This window comes from Camelus bactrianus, chromosome 9 (genome assembly GCF_048773025.1).
Source record: "Camelus bactrianus isolate YW-2024 breed Bactrian camel chromosome 9, ASM4877302v1, whole genome shotgun sequence".
Taxonomy (NCBI): Eukaryota; Metazoa; Chordata; class Mammalia; order Artiodactyla; family Camelidae; genus Camelus; species Camelus bactrianus.
In genome coordinates, this window is record NC_133547.1 from 60,334,781 (window position 1) to 60,352,219 (window position 17,439).

General features: G+C 48.6%; 1 protein-coding gene across 3 annotated transcripts in view; it reads right to left on the reverse strand.

The window, feature by feature from the left end:
* Positions 1 to 9,515: 9,515 nt before the first annotated feature.
* The window catches only part of WWP2 (WW domain containing E3 ubiquitin protein ligase 2), a 118,239-nt gene continuing 110,315 nt past the window's right edge, over positions 9,516 to 17,439 (reverse strand). For all 3 annotated transcript variants that reach the window (XM_074370507.1, XM_010960587.3, XM_045521089.2), the window contains 8 exons: positions 16,127 to 16,286; positions 14,817 to 14,950; positions 14,408 to 14,548; positions 13,630 to 13,750; positions 13,188 to 13,292; positions 12,164 to 12,260; positions 11,899 to 11,971; positions 9,516 to 11,400 (listed from right to left, as the gene is read on the reverse strand). In XM_074370507.1, coding sequence (XP_074226608.1) covers positions 11,301 to 11,400; positions 11,899 to 11,971; positions 12,164 to 12,260; positions 13,188 to 13,292; positions 13,630 to 13,750; positions 14,408 to 14,548; positions 14,817 to 14,950; positions 16,127 to 16,286 — 931 coding nt within the window. In that variant the 3' untranslated portion in view covers positions 9,516 to 11,300. The remainder of the gene's footprint in view (positions 11,401 to 11,898; positions 11,972 to 12,163; positions 12,261 to 13,187; positions 13,293 to 13,629; positions 13,751 to 14,407; positions 14,549 to 14,816; positions 14,951 to 16,126; positions 16,287 to 17,439) is intronic.

Below are 17,439 nucleotides of genomic sequence, written 5' to 3' on the forward strand. Positions count from 1 at the left end.
TTAAGATTCTGAGATTAAAAGAAAGTACAGGGAAAAAAACTAGGGAACCAAGTTTTATTTGTCTATTGCAGTAATCAAAGTGGTCAGATGGTTGTTACACCTAACTGAATAAAAAGTGTGAAATACGTAGTTCAAAGCTTGAGATGTATTTTAAACCACAGGAGTGTGTTGAAGTTTTTGAGATTTGGCTGCCATGTTTAGAACACACTGATGTGAGAAAGGGAACCTTTCTCCAGGGTGGACAGGAAGGAGCCGGGATGCAGTGGTTCTGAAGCTAGGCAGGGAAGGAGGAAAAGGTCACCCTAGGGATCCTAGGTAGGATCAGGGGGCAAACGTGAAACCACACCAGATTCAGGTCTACCTTTAGTAGAATGATCTGGACTTTAAAAGTTTCCCCAGAGTCTAATGAAATAAGGCAATGCCACAGGCTTTTAAGTTTGTCACCGTTTGATAAACTGGAATGTTTACTGAGCATATAAGAACATGGGACTACCCAGGCATTTGTTACATTTAATAGTTTGACCCACATACGGACAAAATTGGCTTCTACCTTCCTAACAGGATCTTCAATTCCTGCTTCTAACAAAAATCTTTTGTAGCCTCCAGAGTCATTTAGGCTCATTTTCTAAGGCAAAATTGCTGCCATGCTGTATAAGAGGGTGAACAGAAATTGCTTTTAGTAGCTGACTTGACTACAAAACCCACAATCTTCACTCAAAATAAAGCCATGTGTTTGGATAGCTTGGCAGTCTCAAGATGAGATTTCTAAACTGTTTTTGTTGTTTTTGAACACACTAAGTATCCTGGAGAAATTCTGATCCCAATTCTGGGATATCATATCCAGAGTTGTGTCATTACTTTTGCTTCCTTTTCAAAACATTTCAGAATGACCTACAGAGTTCAGGCTGCTCTTGCCACACATGTTACAGAGAGGATGGCATTTATTCCTTACTGGTTTTCTGTTTGGTAACTAACATTTGGAATATTTCTGAACTTACAGGTTAGTAATCCCTAATGAAAAGATGGGTACTATCAGGGTGGAACAACAGCTTTGGGCCCACTAATTAAATGTTCTTTAATTTTACTCAGATCATCAATCACTAAAGGGACAAAGGGAAGTAACCTTTACTGAGGGGCTACCATATTACTTCTCCAGGGTGCAAGATGCAAAGTAAAAACCTGTCTTAATAGGAATGAGCAACCCCAGAATTTTACTCCAGTTTTTGGAGGACCCTCTAGTTACAACATACACGATTACTTAAACTTCAAATAAAAGACAACACAGGTCCTCATAAAAGAATGAAAGACCCCATTCACTGGGAAGTTGTGAACAAGACTTTTCTTTGACCAAAGATATCTATGAAGCAGAAATAAAACTTGAGAATGAATTTGGATTGTCTATTACACTACAACATGCTAACCAAACTACTTCATCTGCCTGTCACAGGAAATAGAAAGGATATCGGGCATGTTGGAAAAGCAGAGAAGCATTTGATTTATGTGACCCACAAGAGAAGACTGCTACAGTTTCCCTAAACAAATTCATTCCAAATCATCATACATAATATAGGCAAGTGCTGATTTGCATATCTATGCCATGCTAACTCAGCATTTGGTATTATTTTGCCTAGGAGCAACACTGAGTTCATATCTTTCAAAAAAAAAAAAAAAAACCACACAAATGGCTATTCTCATTGGGGGAGTAGGTAGAAAATGACCCCAGAAATAGGGAAATGGAAGTAGGAAAAGAAAGGAAGAGGAAACTATGTTATTAATGTGTCCAAGGCCCAAATCAAGAGAAATCTTTCTATGCATTCCTCTTTGGAGCCAATCTGTTCTTCAACGCTAGATGGCACCATTAACTAATCTCACCTCTGCAAGAGAACCATTTGCTTGCCAGTTCAGCATAGAATTGAGAACTTTCCCCGAAGGTGCTTCCCGCCATTTCTGTTTTTGGCTGCAACCATGCAGGCAAAATTTTGAAGAAGTTTGGAGAGCATACAGGTACAAAAGGATTGGGTCGAGTTGCCACACCTCCACCCTTGCTGTATTCTACACAACTACTCGGCAATGAATAGACAAGTTTTTCTCTGCCCTTCAGATAGCTCGTGCTTTGATTTTCCTCACTACTGATACTCCTGATTTCTTTCAGAACCATACTCAGCAGTGTGCTGGTAAATGTGTAATAACCAGTTCTCTGAAAAAAAGAAAGAGGGGTGTTGATTTGTGGCCTTTGCCAACTTCCCTGGTGTAAATACTCCCACCATGGCTGATTTCAAGATACCAACATGAATTAGGAAAAGATGCACTTTAGCACAGCATTACACAGTATTACTTAAAAATGGATACAACAGCTAAAAATAACCTCAAGAACACACATGATAGTAAAATGTAGTAAAAGCATTGATATGATGCCTTTTGAGTATTTATTACTCTTTACAGATATCGTCTATTGCATTGTAAATTTATACAATTTGCCTCCTGCATTAAAATCTCTGGGAATCTTTGTTTTTAAGACTCCTTCCATGTGGTTTCTGCACATATGGAATTAGATACCCAAGGCATGTAAACAACCTAAATGTCCATCAACTGATGACTGGATAAAGAAGTTGAAGTTAAAATGGAATACTACTCAGCCATAAAAAGAATAAAACAATGCTATTTGCTGCAACATGGCTTGACCTGGATATTGTCATTCTAAGTGAAGTAAGCCAGAAAGAGAAAGAAAAATACCATATGAGATCACATATATGTGGAATCTTAAAAAAAAAAAAAAAAGACATAAATGAACTTACTTACAAAACAGAAACAGACTCACAGACATAGAAAACAAACTTATGGTTACCAGTGGGGGTGGGAAGGGATAAATTGGGAGTTCGAGATTTTCAGATACCAACTAATATATATAAAATAAACAACAAGTTTCTATTCTATAGCACAGGGAACTATATTCAATATCTTGTAGTAACTTATAATGAAAAAGAATGTGAAAAGGAATATATGTATGTCTATGTATGACTGAAACATTATGCTGTACACCAGAAATTGACACAACATTGTACACTGACTATACTTCAAAAAATAAAAAAAGAAGTTTGAAGACCTTTACTTCAATGTAGATAAATCTACCAAATGTTTGCCTTATGGTTAGCCCTGTGTGGATCATAGTTAAGAAGTCCTTTCCCAGCTCAAGATCTCTCCTCATACATATGTGACTGTTACACTCCACAAAGTGTCTTCCTTCTCTGCAGCTTAGCACCAGCACTGACCTCTATCTCTATGCTACAGCTAGTGTCTGATCAATACTAACATAATTTCACCAATCTTTTAACCAAAATAACCAACTAAGATATTTAGTTCATCCATTATCGCCTCTTCCTCACTTTCAACCCCGGCTTTATCCCCACCTCCTACCCTTCAACAGATAGCCTTCGGTACTGTATCGTATACTTGAATGTCACTAAGAGAGTAGATCTTAAATGTTCTCACCACAGCACAGACTTAAATGGTCTCAACAACAATAACAAAATGTAACTATGTGAGGTAATGGATGTGTTAACTAACCTTACTGTGGTAATCATTTTGCAGTACACACACACACACACACAGTCATCAAGTTACCACACTGTACACCTTAAACTAACACATTGTATGTCAATTATATCTCAATAAAGCTGGAAAAAATACTTATCCAGGGGCTTCCTGTACCCCATGGCAGACAGCCGATGCCTCAGGGATGTGTGCTCCTGTTCAAAGTAGGGACAGGATAAGAGCCAAAGGTTAGTGCGTGAGCCACTTCTCCCCCACCGCATACACTCCATATACCCCATATTTTAACCAATGTGAACAAATCACAAGAGGTAGCAAACAACAATGACTCTAAAAACTGAAAGTTCAAGGATGAAATGAATTCCCTTCTGGAAGAAAAGAACACTTCTATGCCCATGGTCCCCCAGGGGATTCTTATGAGGAAGGCTCTATTGGGGTAGGAGATGTGTCCCTTGAACCAAACCCAGTGGGAGTCCTGGGGCAGCAAAAGCCATCCTTCTGGCTTATTCACTGCTGCAATGGCACCAACTACCCTACCACTCACCCTGTAATTATACAGGAAATGGACCCAAAATTGTCCCTGAGAGATTGGACATGACTCTTGCCAACTGGGTTTGGCTGGAAGCCCAGGTAAGCACTAATGACATTTGCCTCCTGCATTAAAGGCAGAGGGCCACAGTCGCAGGCTGGGCCAGACCCAAGGCCTCTGAGACCCTCAGTGCCACCTGGGAAGCGATGTCAGGCCACAGGCTGGAGGCAAGGACTCAAATTACTATGCCACCCCCACCCCCACCCCCCAGTATTTTCTTTCCCCAAGAAAAGGAAGAAGAGTGATACTGGTACCTTTCTGCCTGTACTCCTTAGTGTGACTTCTTGATCTTCAGATAGACTCCATGCCACAGCTCTTTCATTTATTAAAAATCATGACCACGTTCAGGACCCTGGACATGGAAGAAATGCTAATCCAAGGACATTTAATCTGACCTGGGATAGTGTATTAGTTATCTATTGCTGCATAACAAATTACCATAAACTTTAGCAGCTTAAAACAGTACAATTATCTCACAGTTTCTGTGGGTCAGGAACCCAGGCACAGTCTAGCTGGGTTCTCTGCTCAGTGATGCTCACAGGTGGCAGTCAAGGTGTCAGCAGGGCTCCTGCCGTCTCAAAGTTCCAAGAGGATATGGTTGTTGGCAGGATTCAGTTCCTCATGGGATGTTAGATGGAGGGCCTCAGCTCCTCACTGGCTCTTGACATGAAGAGGCCCTCAGTCCCTTGCCATATGGGCCTCCCCACCACGGCAGCTTGCTTCATCCAAGTACACAAGCCGAGAAGGCGATGGAGAATCAGCTAGCAAGAAGTAGATCATAACCCTTTGTAAGTTAATCACAGAAGAGCCAGCCCATCAACTTTGCCACATTCTGTTGGTTAGAAGTAAGTCACTAGAGCAGCCCCACTCAGGAGGAGGGGATTACACCAGGAGGTGTGCATCCCAGGAAGGGGGCGTAGGGGCCACCTGAGAAGACCTGCCTCCTACAGATATAAACAAGAATTCCCCAGGGTAACCCACAAGCGGGTTTTTCATTTTTAATTTCAGTACCTAATGAAAGTCTTAGAACAAAGATACTGTTAATAGAAAATGTAGAAGTAAACATCCCTCTCATTTGTAAGCAGAACTACCTATTGCTGCCAGTGGCTCTGGAGATAACAAAACAAAGCAAAACAAAACAAACTCTTAGTGTTAGGAACCAAGCCAGTGCTCTTAAGAGGTGAGGTGCAAAATCATGACTGATTAGCAAAAATCAGTTCTGACACATGTATGTTTTCTCCCTGCCAAGACCCCACTACAATGAGTGAGTGAATGGCAAACACTTCTCATTTTGCCCTCACCATTTGACCCAATTTGAGAAGTAGCATCTGAGAGGTGGACAAAGGAATTCGACACATTTCTAGAAGAAGGAAAGCAGGAACAATGGCCAGGCAGCAGGAGCCCCAGCCTCAAATTCACGTGGAAGGGGCTTAGCCAACGAGGGTGTGTTCTGAGCGGGGAAAGGAGTTAGTGCCATGGGGGTAAACACAGCAGATTAGCTGAAACTCAATATAATGAAACATCCAAGCCCCAAGTGGGACCTCTATGCACAGCTGCAAGCCGCCCGCAGGTAGACCTATCAAAGGAAAGGAAGTTAACTGATAGCAGATTAAGCATCTCTTCTCCCTCTCCAGCCTGCCAAAGTCAAGAAAGCTTTATGAAAGTCTTAATCCACAAGGGCAAAAGAGCAGAAGAGGATTCAGGGATGGACAAGGTTGTTAAACAAAGTATTCAGAGGTGGGAAGCAGGTGGAAGAGTGTAACTAACCAAGCAGAGGGAGGAGTTAGACAGGAAATGAGCGAGTCCTCAGAGACTCAGTACTTGGGGGCAGCAGGAAGGCAGGAGGAGAGGTGAAAACTGGGTAAAGCTTCCACACAGAAGAGTGGGATACCCAGGTCCCCAGTCAAGCCCCATATATCTTGGCTACCTCCCCTCTGCCAGCTGCAGGAGACCAGGGGTCAAGTGAAGCCCCAGGCTCAGGGACTGGAGTCAGAGCAGAGGACTGAGGGTAGAGAAAAGGTCAAGTCAGTGGCCAGGACTCTGAGAGCCCCGCTCCCTCCTGCTCCTTGTTACCAGGAAGCCTACAGGCAGGTTACTGGTTCAGGTAAAGTCTTCCCCTCAGGCAGGGAACAGAGGGGTCACCTCTGGAGAAACTGGTCACCCGAGAGAAAAGGCCTCTAAACAGGGCCATTGAAGGCCCCCATGAATAGGCCCACTTGCCAACTAATCCCCTTACAGCAAAGATCAGCAGGCAAGAGACCACTCATGAGTGTCCTTCTCTGAAATCTGGAGCCAAAAAAAATTTGAGTAAGGAATTGTTCTTTAGCTCCTTCTCCGACTGCGCTCACTCTTTCCTGTCTAATGGTTTTGCAGCTGCCATGTCGTGTCCTGCTGGGCTTCCGTCCAAGAGCCTGGGCTTTGAGTGCAGTCTGGGGCTCTGGCCTGGGGTGACCTGGGAATGTCATAGATTCAGGTCAGAACCAGTGAGATGGTTTGGCTTGATGAGTTTCTGCCTCCTTGGGTCTCCCATCTTTCTCAGAGCCATAGCTGGGTACACAATGGTGCCCACCCCCCCATCTATCGTGGAGGATAATGAGACCCCTTGCTCCAGAGCAGCGGAACTCTGCCACCACTGCCAGGCTCTAGGTGCAGCAGGCCCACAGCTTCAGTCTTGCTCAGCGCTTTGCATCTTTGTTTTATTTCTAACACATGAACTTATTCATTTTTGAACCAGTCTTTTTCCACCCCCTTCTCTCTTTTTATATTTTATCTTCTCTTTTCATATTATGTGTTTGGAGCAGAGAAGCTGATCAAGTCATGAGTTCATGGTGCCACCTTGACAGAGCCCCATATTTTGGTTTCTAGGAGTATTTTACACCAAAAATAACCAGTGCTCCTAGTGAAGTAGTTGATTTTAGGCAAGAGAACTAGAGTTGGGACTGGAATATCATGCAGACATTCAAAGACATCCAGAGGGGTGACAAGAGAGTCGAACTGAAGGGGTCAAAATTGTGATAAGCATTAAAAAGAGAACAGTAATTACTGTCACTAGGACCAGCTGAGTTGGAGTTAGGCCCTGAGTCCATGATGATGCTCAAAAGGTAGAAATAAGAGAACGTGTGCCAAAGAAAAGTCACATGCTCCAATCTGAGTCAGCTGATTGGGGCTTGACTTGTGCAGCATGGACCACAGGAAACTGAGCTTGTGGCTGTGGAACTTGAACCAGCCTCAGGATCAGAGGAACCTGGAGAAAGGCATATTTAAAATTATATTCTTGGGGAAGACTGTAGGGAAGTGAGCTGGGGATAATAACTTAGGGCACTGACTCCATTTTCTTCCCCAAGATGAGGCTAGAACCTTATTGCTGCTTAGTTTGGCTCAAAAACAAGAAGAACCTGCTATTTGTAAGCAATCCTCTGAATGGAAGATCTTTAGTGTAAGTTTTTAGAGAAAGGTGATGTGAGTCCCAAGATAAGACGGGCAGTTGGGTAGCAAGAACTGAGCTTTCCAGATTCAGTGAGGTCCCAACTGACACTAAGTCCTGTGGGCACTTGGAAGCCCCACTGGGGGACCTTGGGTGACAAAGGAAGTCTTATCTGCTCTTCACTCCCAAAATAATTTTATAGCTTTGGTTAATTTTATCAGGAACTAATTAAAGCCCACAGGGTGGGGAGTCTTCCTGCCTATCTAATTTAACTTGCAACACTTCAGAGTAAGAAAAAAATGAGGATATAATAAAAGCAAAGATCAGGAATTAAAACCCCTAGGGTGACAGAGCTGTATGAGGAAGAAATAGTTGTACTACGTTATACTATCTACTTCTGGAGTAAACAGCAATTATATAATCACAGTAATGTAAACAATTTTGTTGCTTTTCAGTCTTCTGAATAAACTTTCGGAAAAAGTAGACTTCACTATAGAACATACTTGGTTAAAACAACAACAACACTTTGATCACGTAAAAGTCAAAGGGCAGATGCCCAGAGTTACGAGATGGAAAACTGACAGAAGAATTGGAAGGACAGACAGGGAGCTCATAGATTCACAGAGTGGGGTGGCAAGGGGTCCTGTCCATTGCCAAGGCTGGTGAAACAAGAACCTTTTTGAAGGGTAACTGAGTGGAATCTGTTGGGATTTTTAAAGTCTATCTGGAAGGATCCAAAAGTGGCCAGCAACAATGGTTGCCTCTAGAAGGTGATCAGAAGGGCTAAGGAACAAAAGAGGGGGGTTTCCTTTTGGACCCTTCCTATCTGGAATTTTAAACCTTTATGAAAATTTTTTTTGCCTAAAAATAAAGGTGGATAATCAACAATCCAACTCCAGGACTGCCGCCTCCTGGAAGAGCAGCATTGGTGCACAAGACCTGGCTGAGAGCAGTCACAGCAAACTGGGGGACACAAATGCAGTGCCCATTAGGACAAAGGCAGGTGTGTTACAGAACGACCACGACCGGGAATACCACACAGTAAAGAATTCATTGGACCTATGTTGACAAACATGGAGAAGTGTCCCTAGTATCTCATTTAATAAGATGAGTTGTCCAACATGTGTTAAGGCCTCATTTCAGGTATATGTTTAAATTATACGTATATATGATTTTTACCCACAACAGTCTGGAAGGACAGCAAATGGAACGGGAGTTACTTCTGGGGATAAGACAGTAGAGAACAATTTCCACTTGTGATGTCTTCTTCGAATTTTTGATGAGACGTCTGTATAGTGTACAGATAATTTCCTCAAAGTATAGCATTGCCCTGTCAAGGGAAAAAAGGCTTTGGAGCTGGGGGGTGGTGAATTCAGCCGATGAACTCTGGGGTGGAGGTGCTCTGCACATCTCTGCCTCCCTCGGAAAGCAGCCCAATGAGAGCAAAGCTTGATCCAGGACAAACTCATTTCAAGTCTGATGCATCAAGACCACACTGATGGGTCCTATCTGAACCTTTAAATGTTCAAAAAAGTGGGCGGCAAGCCCTTGTCTGACCGTGAGTTCAAGATTGGGGAGTGCCTCTAACATCAGGAACTCAAGGAACCCCAGGAAATGTTTCTCAAATGAGTATCTGCCCAGAACACTATTCCCAGGACCTCGTTCCTGAAGCCTGTCCAACCTGCAGCCTCAGCTGTTAGTGCTCTGGCCCCACGGCAACTGCTCAAAGAAATCCAGGCCACAAGGGTGCTGTGAGGCCAGTGACCAAGAACTGAGGCCCGTGATCCCTGGACAAGGACTCAGCCGCCCATCAGAAAGGTGGCTGTCTTGGTTAATGACACACACACCTCCTCAAACCAGCAAGTTCATGGAATTTCCACCCCATCCAGACCTGGAGGGTCTGTGGCACCCAGAGGACAATGATTTGGGACACATCCACGCCAACACCACCCACAGCTGCTGATTGTTTATTGCACAAGAAACTGGCAATACCGAGGCAAGGGGGTGGGTGTTACAAAACGATCCGGTGACCAACTCAGAGCTACCAAAGGGCATTCCGTACAGACACCTCAGTTACATACACGTATGTACACACGCACACCCACATGAACACACCCTGCATACCCACGAGCCTGAGGCTTCCAAACCTCACATGGCAGCTTGCACCCCAACCCCCAACATGGTGAGATGCTGCAGGGAAGCACAGCAAACGATTTGAGGGAAGAAAGGTTGAGCTGCGGTGAGCTGAGTCACTCAAATCAGCACACGCACCATGGGCCGGGGTAAGGATGAGGACCTGGGAACATGAGACTGTCCTCAGAAGGCCCCATGACCGGTCTGAGGGCCTGCCTGGGGACCCAGGAAGCTCCAGCTAGTCTGCAGCTGGTGCTTGGAGCTAGAACCCTGAAGGCCTTAACTGGGGAGTCTGCGACAATCACCACCGCAGCATCCCAGAGGAGCACGGTCACCTGAAGATCTCCACATGTGGCAGAATGCCCACGGAAGGGGCTGGCGCGAGCACGAGAAATCAAGTCAGACGGTATGCAGCAGCTCAGGGCCCTCCTGCTGGTTTCCAAGCACGTCACTTCTTATGTGAAGGGAAAGCTTCACTTCTAGGCAGAGTGCACACACTCCACAGGTGGCTGGGATCCACTGCATCCTCAACCCAGACGAATGGCCCCACCTGGAGGTCCGGGGGCCTGGCAGGTCAGCCGCATGTGCCCCATCACTACATCGAGCAAAGGGAGTTCTTCTCTATAGAGGTGGCGAGGCTGGGGTGGCGCTCGGGACAACAACCCTCTTCCCACTCTGTCCAGACCTCGGGGACGAGGCTGCCGTGAAGCTGGGCCACCAGGGCAAGCCTGCCTGAGCTCACAGAACTGCTAAGCGGGTTCCTAAGAGGAGCAGCTGTTTGGGAAGTTCTTGGACCAGCAGTGCTGGGTCCCTCAAGGTCCCAGCCACACCTGGTGCACCAGCTCCTTGACAGAAAGTGACAGCAGCATACCAACAACAAAACACAAAGCAACCCTACACACCAAACGCTTCAAGTTCATGTAAAAGGGAAAGAAAGTCTGAGGGAGTTTGCTGTTTCCATCCCACTGACACCCAAGCAGCTGGTATGACCCTTTCTCTGCTGGAGAGAACAAACTGGCCAGCACTGAGTGGAGGGAGGGGCCTTGCTGCTCAGCCTCCAGTGGAGAGCCAACTAGGGAGGGATGCGAGGCGGCCCTGATCCAGAGCTCCTCTCCCTCAGACCTTCATCTGTACAGCTCACCGGAAAAGTTCTATATAAAACAGAACCTCTTTTACTGGCAAAGACCCTGGGCTTTCTCAGCCCAGAATGGCTACCCCGAATGGCTGGTCTCCTTATCTAACCAGCCTGTGAGGCCCAGGGCTTCTGACACGGCCCCTCCCTTGCACACTCACACACGCCTAGGGTTGGTCTCAGGGGAGAAAGGTGAGCTCTGCAAAGAGGGTCAGCCCTCCAGACTTTGCAATGGGTGATGGGGCCAAAGGTGACGTGGGGACTTTATTCCAGACTGCTACCAGTGGGTAGGAGGGAGGAGCAGGCAGGGCCTCTTGAGGTCAGGCTCTGCTGCCACCAGTCTGATGAGTGTGGTCCCATGCAGGGCCACCATCTGCAGGGGCCTCCCGGGGGCTGCAGGGCCAGCGGCCTCTTGGGCAGGGAGGACTCATGACTACATGTGCGCTGGGGGACATGGGAGGGGACAGCCTCGGTTACTCCTGTCCAAAGCCCTCAGTCTCCTCGATGGCATACAGCAGCTTCTCTTTCAGCTGTTCGTAGCTCTTGTACGGTGGGAGATCCAGCCGATTGAAACTGTTGGGAAAGAAGAGCGGAGCAGTCAGCACAGGGAGGTCAGAGCTCTGACAGCCTGGCCCCAGCCTGGCCACAGCGGGTCAGAAGAGTTCCCGCGACTGTGGCTTGACCACAGTACCAGCCAGCCAGACACCAGAAAAGGGTCTTTGAGAGCCCTGCTGTGTCCCTGGACCATGATGGGGTTAGGGGAGGAGGCAGGGCTGCAGGGGAAATGGAAAACTGCAAGGGGGCACTTGGATAGCGGTTCTTTGCCTATTGGAATAGGAGTGTTTCGATATTTAAAACCTGGTATGGCTGTCAGGGCACATAACTGCTGTCACAACTCCCAAAAGATCAGAGGCCCAGACACCCCTAGCCCCTCCTCTCCAAATCCGACACCTGGGAGCCCCAAAGAGTTGCCAAAGTCAAAGCCCTGAAGCTACTCTGCCCATGGGCTGTCCTCAGGGGCTCTTGGGATCTCAGGTTCCAGTTACCTCCCACTGAAACCAGCACACTCACCAGGTGTGGCTTCTGGGCAGCCAGGTTTCCTTGCCAACCTTGTCAATGCAAAACTTCTGTGGTCCATTGCTACCTATATCCAAAGAAAAATTGACTGTATGTAACAGGACAGTCTCTTCCTAAGGCAGGACCCTCCGACTCCTCCGACTCCTCCGGCTCTGCCCCACCCCCATTCACTTGCTTCCAGGAAGACACTAGGTCCTGCCCCTACTTTGAGCTGTCCTCACTCCACCCAAGGGCGCCAGCAGAGTAAAGGAAAACATACCGATGAGTTCAGCAAATCCCCCAACAGGCAGGCGGCAGGTCCCAGTAACAAACTGCAGCAGCCGGATCCTCTTCTCATTGTCCATCTCCTTCACCACCTGCAAGTCCAGAGCCCAGGCAGCGTCAGGGACCCCCTCAGCCCAGCACTTCACCTGACCTGTAACTCTCCAGTGAGTCAGGGCCCCTCTTTGGGGCTGAGAACACAAAGCCTGGGTTGGATGGGGGATGACAGCTGCCACCTGGGAAACACCAAAGCCACTCTAAGACGCTGGGTTTTCAAACCATTCCCACCAATCTATGACATTTCTTGGACTCGAGGATACCTCGGGGCCAAATACTCTCCTTCCTATTCAAGTTCTGCTTTCAAAAACGTACTGAGGATGGAAGTGACTGCTTAATGGATATGAGCTTTCCTTTTAAAGGAGATGAAATGTTCTAGAATTAGATAGTGGTGATGGTTGCACAAAACTGTGAAAAGCCGTTGTAAAAGCCACTGAACTGTCTACCGTAAAATGCTAAACATGGTAAATTTTATGGTATGTGAATTTCACCTCCACAAAAAAACCTTCTTTCCGTATGCTATACTTCATAACGACCACAATGCCAAGACCCCCACGTACAAAAGCACCTATTCATCACAGCCAGGACAGCGAGCTCGTTCAGCCTCTCTGGAGCTTTCCTGTCCCACCTGGCTGCAAAGAGGCCACATGACCTACAAGAGCTTTCCTTCCTGCCTGCAGGCTGCCCCTCTGCACACCAGCGTTTGGAGCTGGCCCACGGCTGACCACTGACAGCTCCTGTCAAATGCAGTGGACACAATCCAGCTGCAACAGCTCCTTTCGTCCCAAGGTCGGGTTTCTCATCTCCTTTTGCAAACTGGGGGAGGCGAGGAGCGTGTCAAACATGAGGGAGAAGATAACACAACAAGCATCCTCGAGGTGGGGGTCGAATCAGGTCTCGCGTCCTGCTAAAACGTCCCTGCCAAGACCCTTGCCCTGACTACGGGGACCAGTGCCTGGGCCCACCTGCCAGAACCACTGGATCTGCTTGCTGTTCTTGGTGTAGTGCCGGTAGATGGTGTTCTTTTGCCAGTCGCTCATGTCTATCTCCTGCATGCCGCACAGCATCAGCTGAGGGGCGGGGGGGAGAAAGAGTGTCAGTGACCCAGCGCCAGCTCCTCTCCCACCAGCCCACAGCTTCATCCGCTCCCTGGCAGATGAGACCATCCCACACATCTTCAACTATTTCTGCTAGCAGTTTTAAAAGTATGGATAACACGTCTTGCACGTGGACCCTCTGAAAGTAAGGGTAGTGTGAGACCCAAATCAAAATTATCCGCCAGCTGCCACAGTCCTGGTGGAGTCTGGGGTTCTGCTGGTGAGCTGCTGTGGGGACACAGTGAGGCTGTCAAAGAGCAGGGTTGCCCCAGAGGCAGGGGTTGAGGGTCCCAACAACCTTGGCTCTCACCTCCAGCTCTTTCTCATCAAAATAGCGCAACCACTCCAGGGGGGCCACCTCGTTGAAGCCGTCCAGGAAAGCTTTGGTCTGCTCCTCCACACCCCGAGTGAAACGCCAGTCAGTTAGCAGCCTAAAACCAAAGACCAGCCATCAGTGGAGCCAGAGCTCACTGCTCAGGAGCAGCTCAGGGCTTCCCAGGAGGTCACTGTCTCAGCTGAGAGTTGACTTCAGGCAGGCGGGGAGACCCTTTAAAACCTCACAGTAACATGGAGACACTTAAATCTTGGAAATCTCCCCCACCTCCTCCCACTGCCGCTGACTGAACCTCAGATCACGGAGGTGAAAAGACGGGACCAAGGGACCTGAGTGCTTGGGCACACTCGTGCACAAACACACGTGAGATAGTGGATCGAAGCAGGCAGGACCCTGACACCCTCTCAGTTAGGAGAAAGAAGAGGGAGACATCTAAGTTTTAAACCTCTTCAAAGAAATTTATCCCTACCGTCCTGAAGTCTATCACCTGGAAAGAAAGAGCAACCCAGAGCTGGAACAGAGGGCCTCGGGCTCTAGCTCCCCTGGCCCTGGTCAGCATTGTGACTGGCCATGGCAGCCACCTCAAGTCAATGCAGACTGGGACGTTCTCCCCATCCCTGGTGACCCACGGGCCAGGCATGGGGGCCTGGCTGAAGGAGGCCCCAGAGGCCCAGCGGGAAACACTAGCCATGTCTCTGCCCCCCCCCCACCCCCCGTGCCCGGGCCCGCCAGCTCCCTGGGCCTCGGGACTCACATAATGTACTCTTCTTTGTTCTCTTCTGTCACTCGGATGCTCTCACCACCTTCCTTCAGCTCGTGGGTCGTCACCTTGCCCAGGATCTCCATGTCCTGGATGAAGTACAGCTCTAGGCCACACTCTTCCAGGTTGTTCTCTCTGGGGGCAAGAGAGACCAAAAGGGAAGGTATCTGTCTTTGAGGGATCTTCCCCTGATCCTGCTCTGTCACTCACTTAAGTGCCCATAGGACACAGGGACTCACAGGTGGCCTAGAACCCAGCATGCTGGCACGGGACATCTCCCCGATGCGAGGAGAGAGTTCCAGAGCTGTCCTGCCTGGGGGACCTAGACCTTGTGCAGCTTCACCTGCACTTCTACCAACCAGAGAGCCCTCCCCTTCCAGCCTGGGCCAGGGAAGGGACTTACTTGATCCAGACAATAGAGTTGTAGAATTCGGGGTCGATGGATTCCAGGTCTTTCAGGGTTGGTCTCTTGTTTAGCATCCGCTTGTAGAAAGGGAGGGTGAAGCCTGTATCAATGAACTTCCCATGGTACAGAGCCTGAGGAAGGAAGGCAGACATGGCAGAGAGGCTTGGTTTCCCTAGGATGCAAGTATCAAAGCCCAGCTACTGCTCCTTGCCCTCCTGGGCATCCAGCTACCGCGGGGGGCCGACGGGAGGGTCTGGGAAACAAGCAGCACTCTCGGTCCCAGCTGCAGACTCTCATCCCACCGGCAGACCTCATGGACAAGCAGAGCTGGCCTGCTCAGGAGCCCACCTCCAGCCCACTGCACGCAGGCTCCCGACTCTAGCAGAGGCCTGCCCCGCGCACACAGAGAAGACCCAGTCAGGGCAGCTCCAGGTGGCAGCCCTGACTCACTGACGCTCAGAGCTGGGCAGCAGAGGCAGCCAAAAATAATGCAGACGTCGCTGCTGGCGGGCCAGTGGTGAGTAATAGTCTAGAGTTTTACTGGTCTGTCCTGTCAGCTGCAGGGCCAGGCAGGTCTCTAGAACTGGGAAGAATGTGCCCACTTCCTGAGCCCAGCACCTTGGCCAAGAAATTCCAGACAAGGGGAAGGGACATATTTAGTCAGGCAGGGCTAAGCACTCACTTGGGAAGTCAGGGGAAGAAGCAAAGGAAAGTCATTAAACACCTCAAACTACCAAACACGGCAGCAGGTCTGTGGCTCCCACGGGCTCTCCCTCCTCAATCTTGGTTCTCTTCGCTCACGAGACATTCAACAGGACACACGGGACGTGACCCCCTTTCCATATTCACCCTCAAATATCCGATTCCCCTTGCCTACTTTGCCCTCCTCCTGACAGATGCCTCCTTCATCTTGCACCACCTGGCCTACTAGGGTTCTGTTCTAAGCTACTGCAGATTCCAAACCCCCTTCCAGAAGGACTGAGTCTCAGTCAGACACTCCCAAATGCTGCTACCCAGCTCGTGGCAACAGCCGGAGATGGGCAGCAGGCAGGGAGTGCCGGTCATCGCCCACCCTCAACGGGGAGGTGCGGAATGTTAAGTGCAGCCTTCGATCCGGGGACCCTGGGCTTTCACATGACAAGCCTGACACGAACGAACGCAAAACCTTCTCAACACCCTGGGGTGGCCACTGAGAGAGCTCTGAACTATCTCCAGAACTGTCGCTAGCTTCTTCAGTTTTAAGGAGGAGTTCTTGAAGGATGAGGGGGGTGCCAGTCTGCAGGGCTGTTGCTGGTGTGTAGTCTTACCATGGCAATGAATCTGCCAATAAAGCGGAAGTAGGTGAGGTGGTCGGGGTTGATGGAGGAAGCGGGGTTGATCTGCAGGCAGTAATTGTTCTTCCCAGCGTATTCAAATAAACAATACATGGGGTTGAGCACCTCGTGGGACAGGAGGAAAAACCACTCTCTGTGAGAGAAGAGAGAGAAAAACAAGACTATTGGATCTCTCCCTGGGCACCCACACTGGAGATGCAACTGTCCTCTGCCATCCTATTGCACCTAGTCTGGAGACATGTGTCCTGGGGAGTCATCCCCACTGGGATCAGCACCTGGGCTGACCTCTATGAACAACTGGTCAGTCAGTGAACAGGGTGGGGTGAGACCCAGGGTGGACCAGAACAACTGCACTTGATGATGACGCTCAGGAAAATCTGGGTGCGTGCATGCATGTTGGCTCCAGGTGCTGCATTCCAGGACTTTCCATCTGATATCCAGAGCACCTGACGGCAAAGGGGTTCCTTGCATCCTGAGCCACCATGCACAGTTTTCTAAGCTGTGCACTGCACAAGGACACTATATTAAAATATCATAGATTTGTACTTTTATCACAACAATTTTCCTGCAAACAGCAATCAAGCTGCCTTTTTCTGATGAAATCGGTATATCGTGAACATTTTCCAACACAGAAGTATCTTGAAAAGGGGCATCTTTTTCTAAATCTTGCAGATGCGCTATATGAAGAGCAGGCACCCTGTTTCCACCCTACCTGAGTAGGCAACATAAAATGAATACACAGTAACATGACCCTAACTCCCGATGCACGAAAACTCTGTAACCTGTCCGGCATCTACACCTCACTCCCACCAGCTATAGTGCAGATATCTCTCTGCCCTTGCACTTTGCCATCCCCTCACCCCAGGCCCCACCACCACACCCTTTCCCATACTTCCACGCATTCATCTGAACCAACATCCATGCCTTAGCATCTCTGCGCCCTAGGTACAAGCCTCAAGCCAGAAGTCAGAGTCTTTTCCAGCTAGAGCTAAACCAGCAAGGGGACGTCCCAAGGGGGTCAGTCCCTGGCTGCTGGGCTGTTTGTGGCCGGGCAGACGAGGAGTCCTTCGATGCAGAGGGTGCCCCGGTATCCTGTCCGTGGTTCTACCCTGTGGTAGAACAGCATGACGTAACCTACCATAGGGTAAAACCACTGGCAGGACACAGAGAGACAGACACACACGGGGCAGGAGCCACACCACCAAGCAGAGCCTGGAGAGGAGGTTACCATGATCACCATGGGAAAAGATCCACGGGGGCCAAGACAGAGGGCAACATCACCAGCA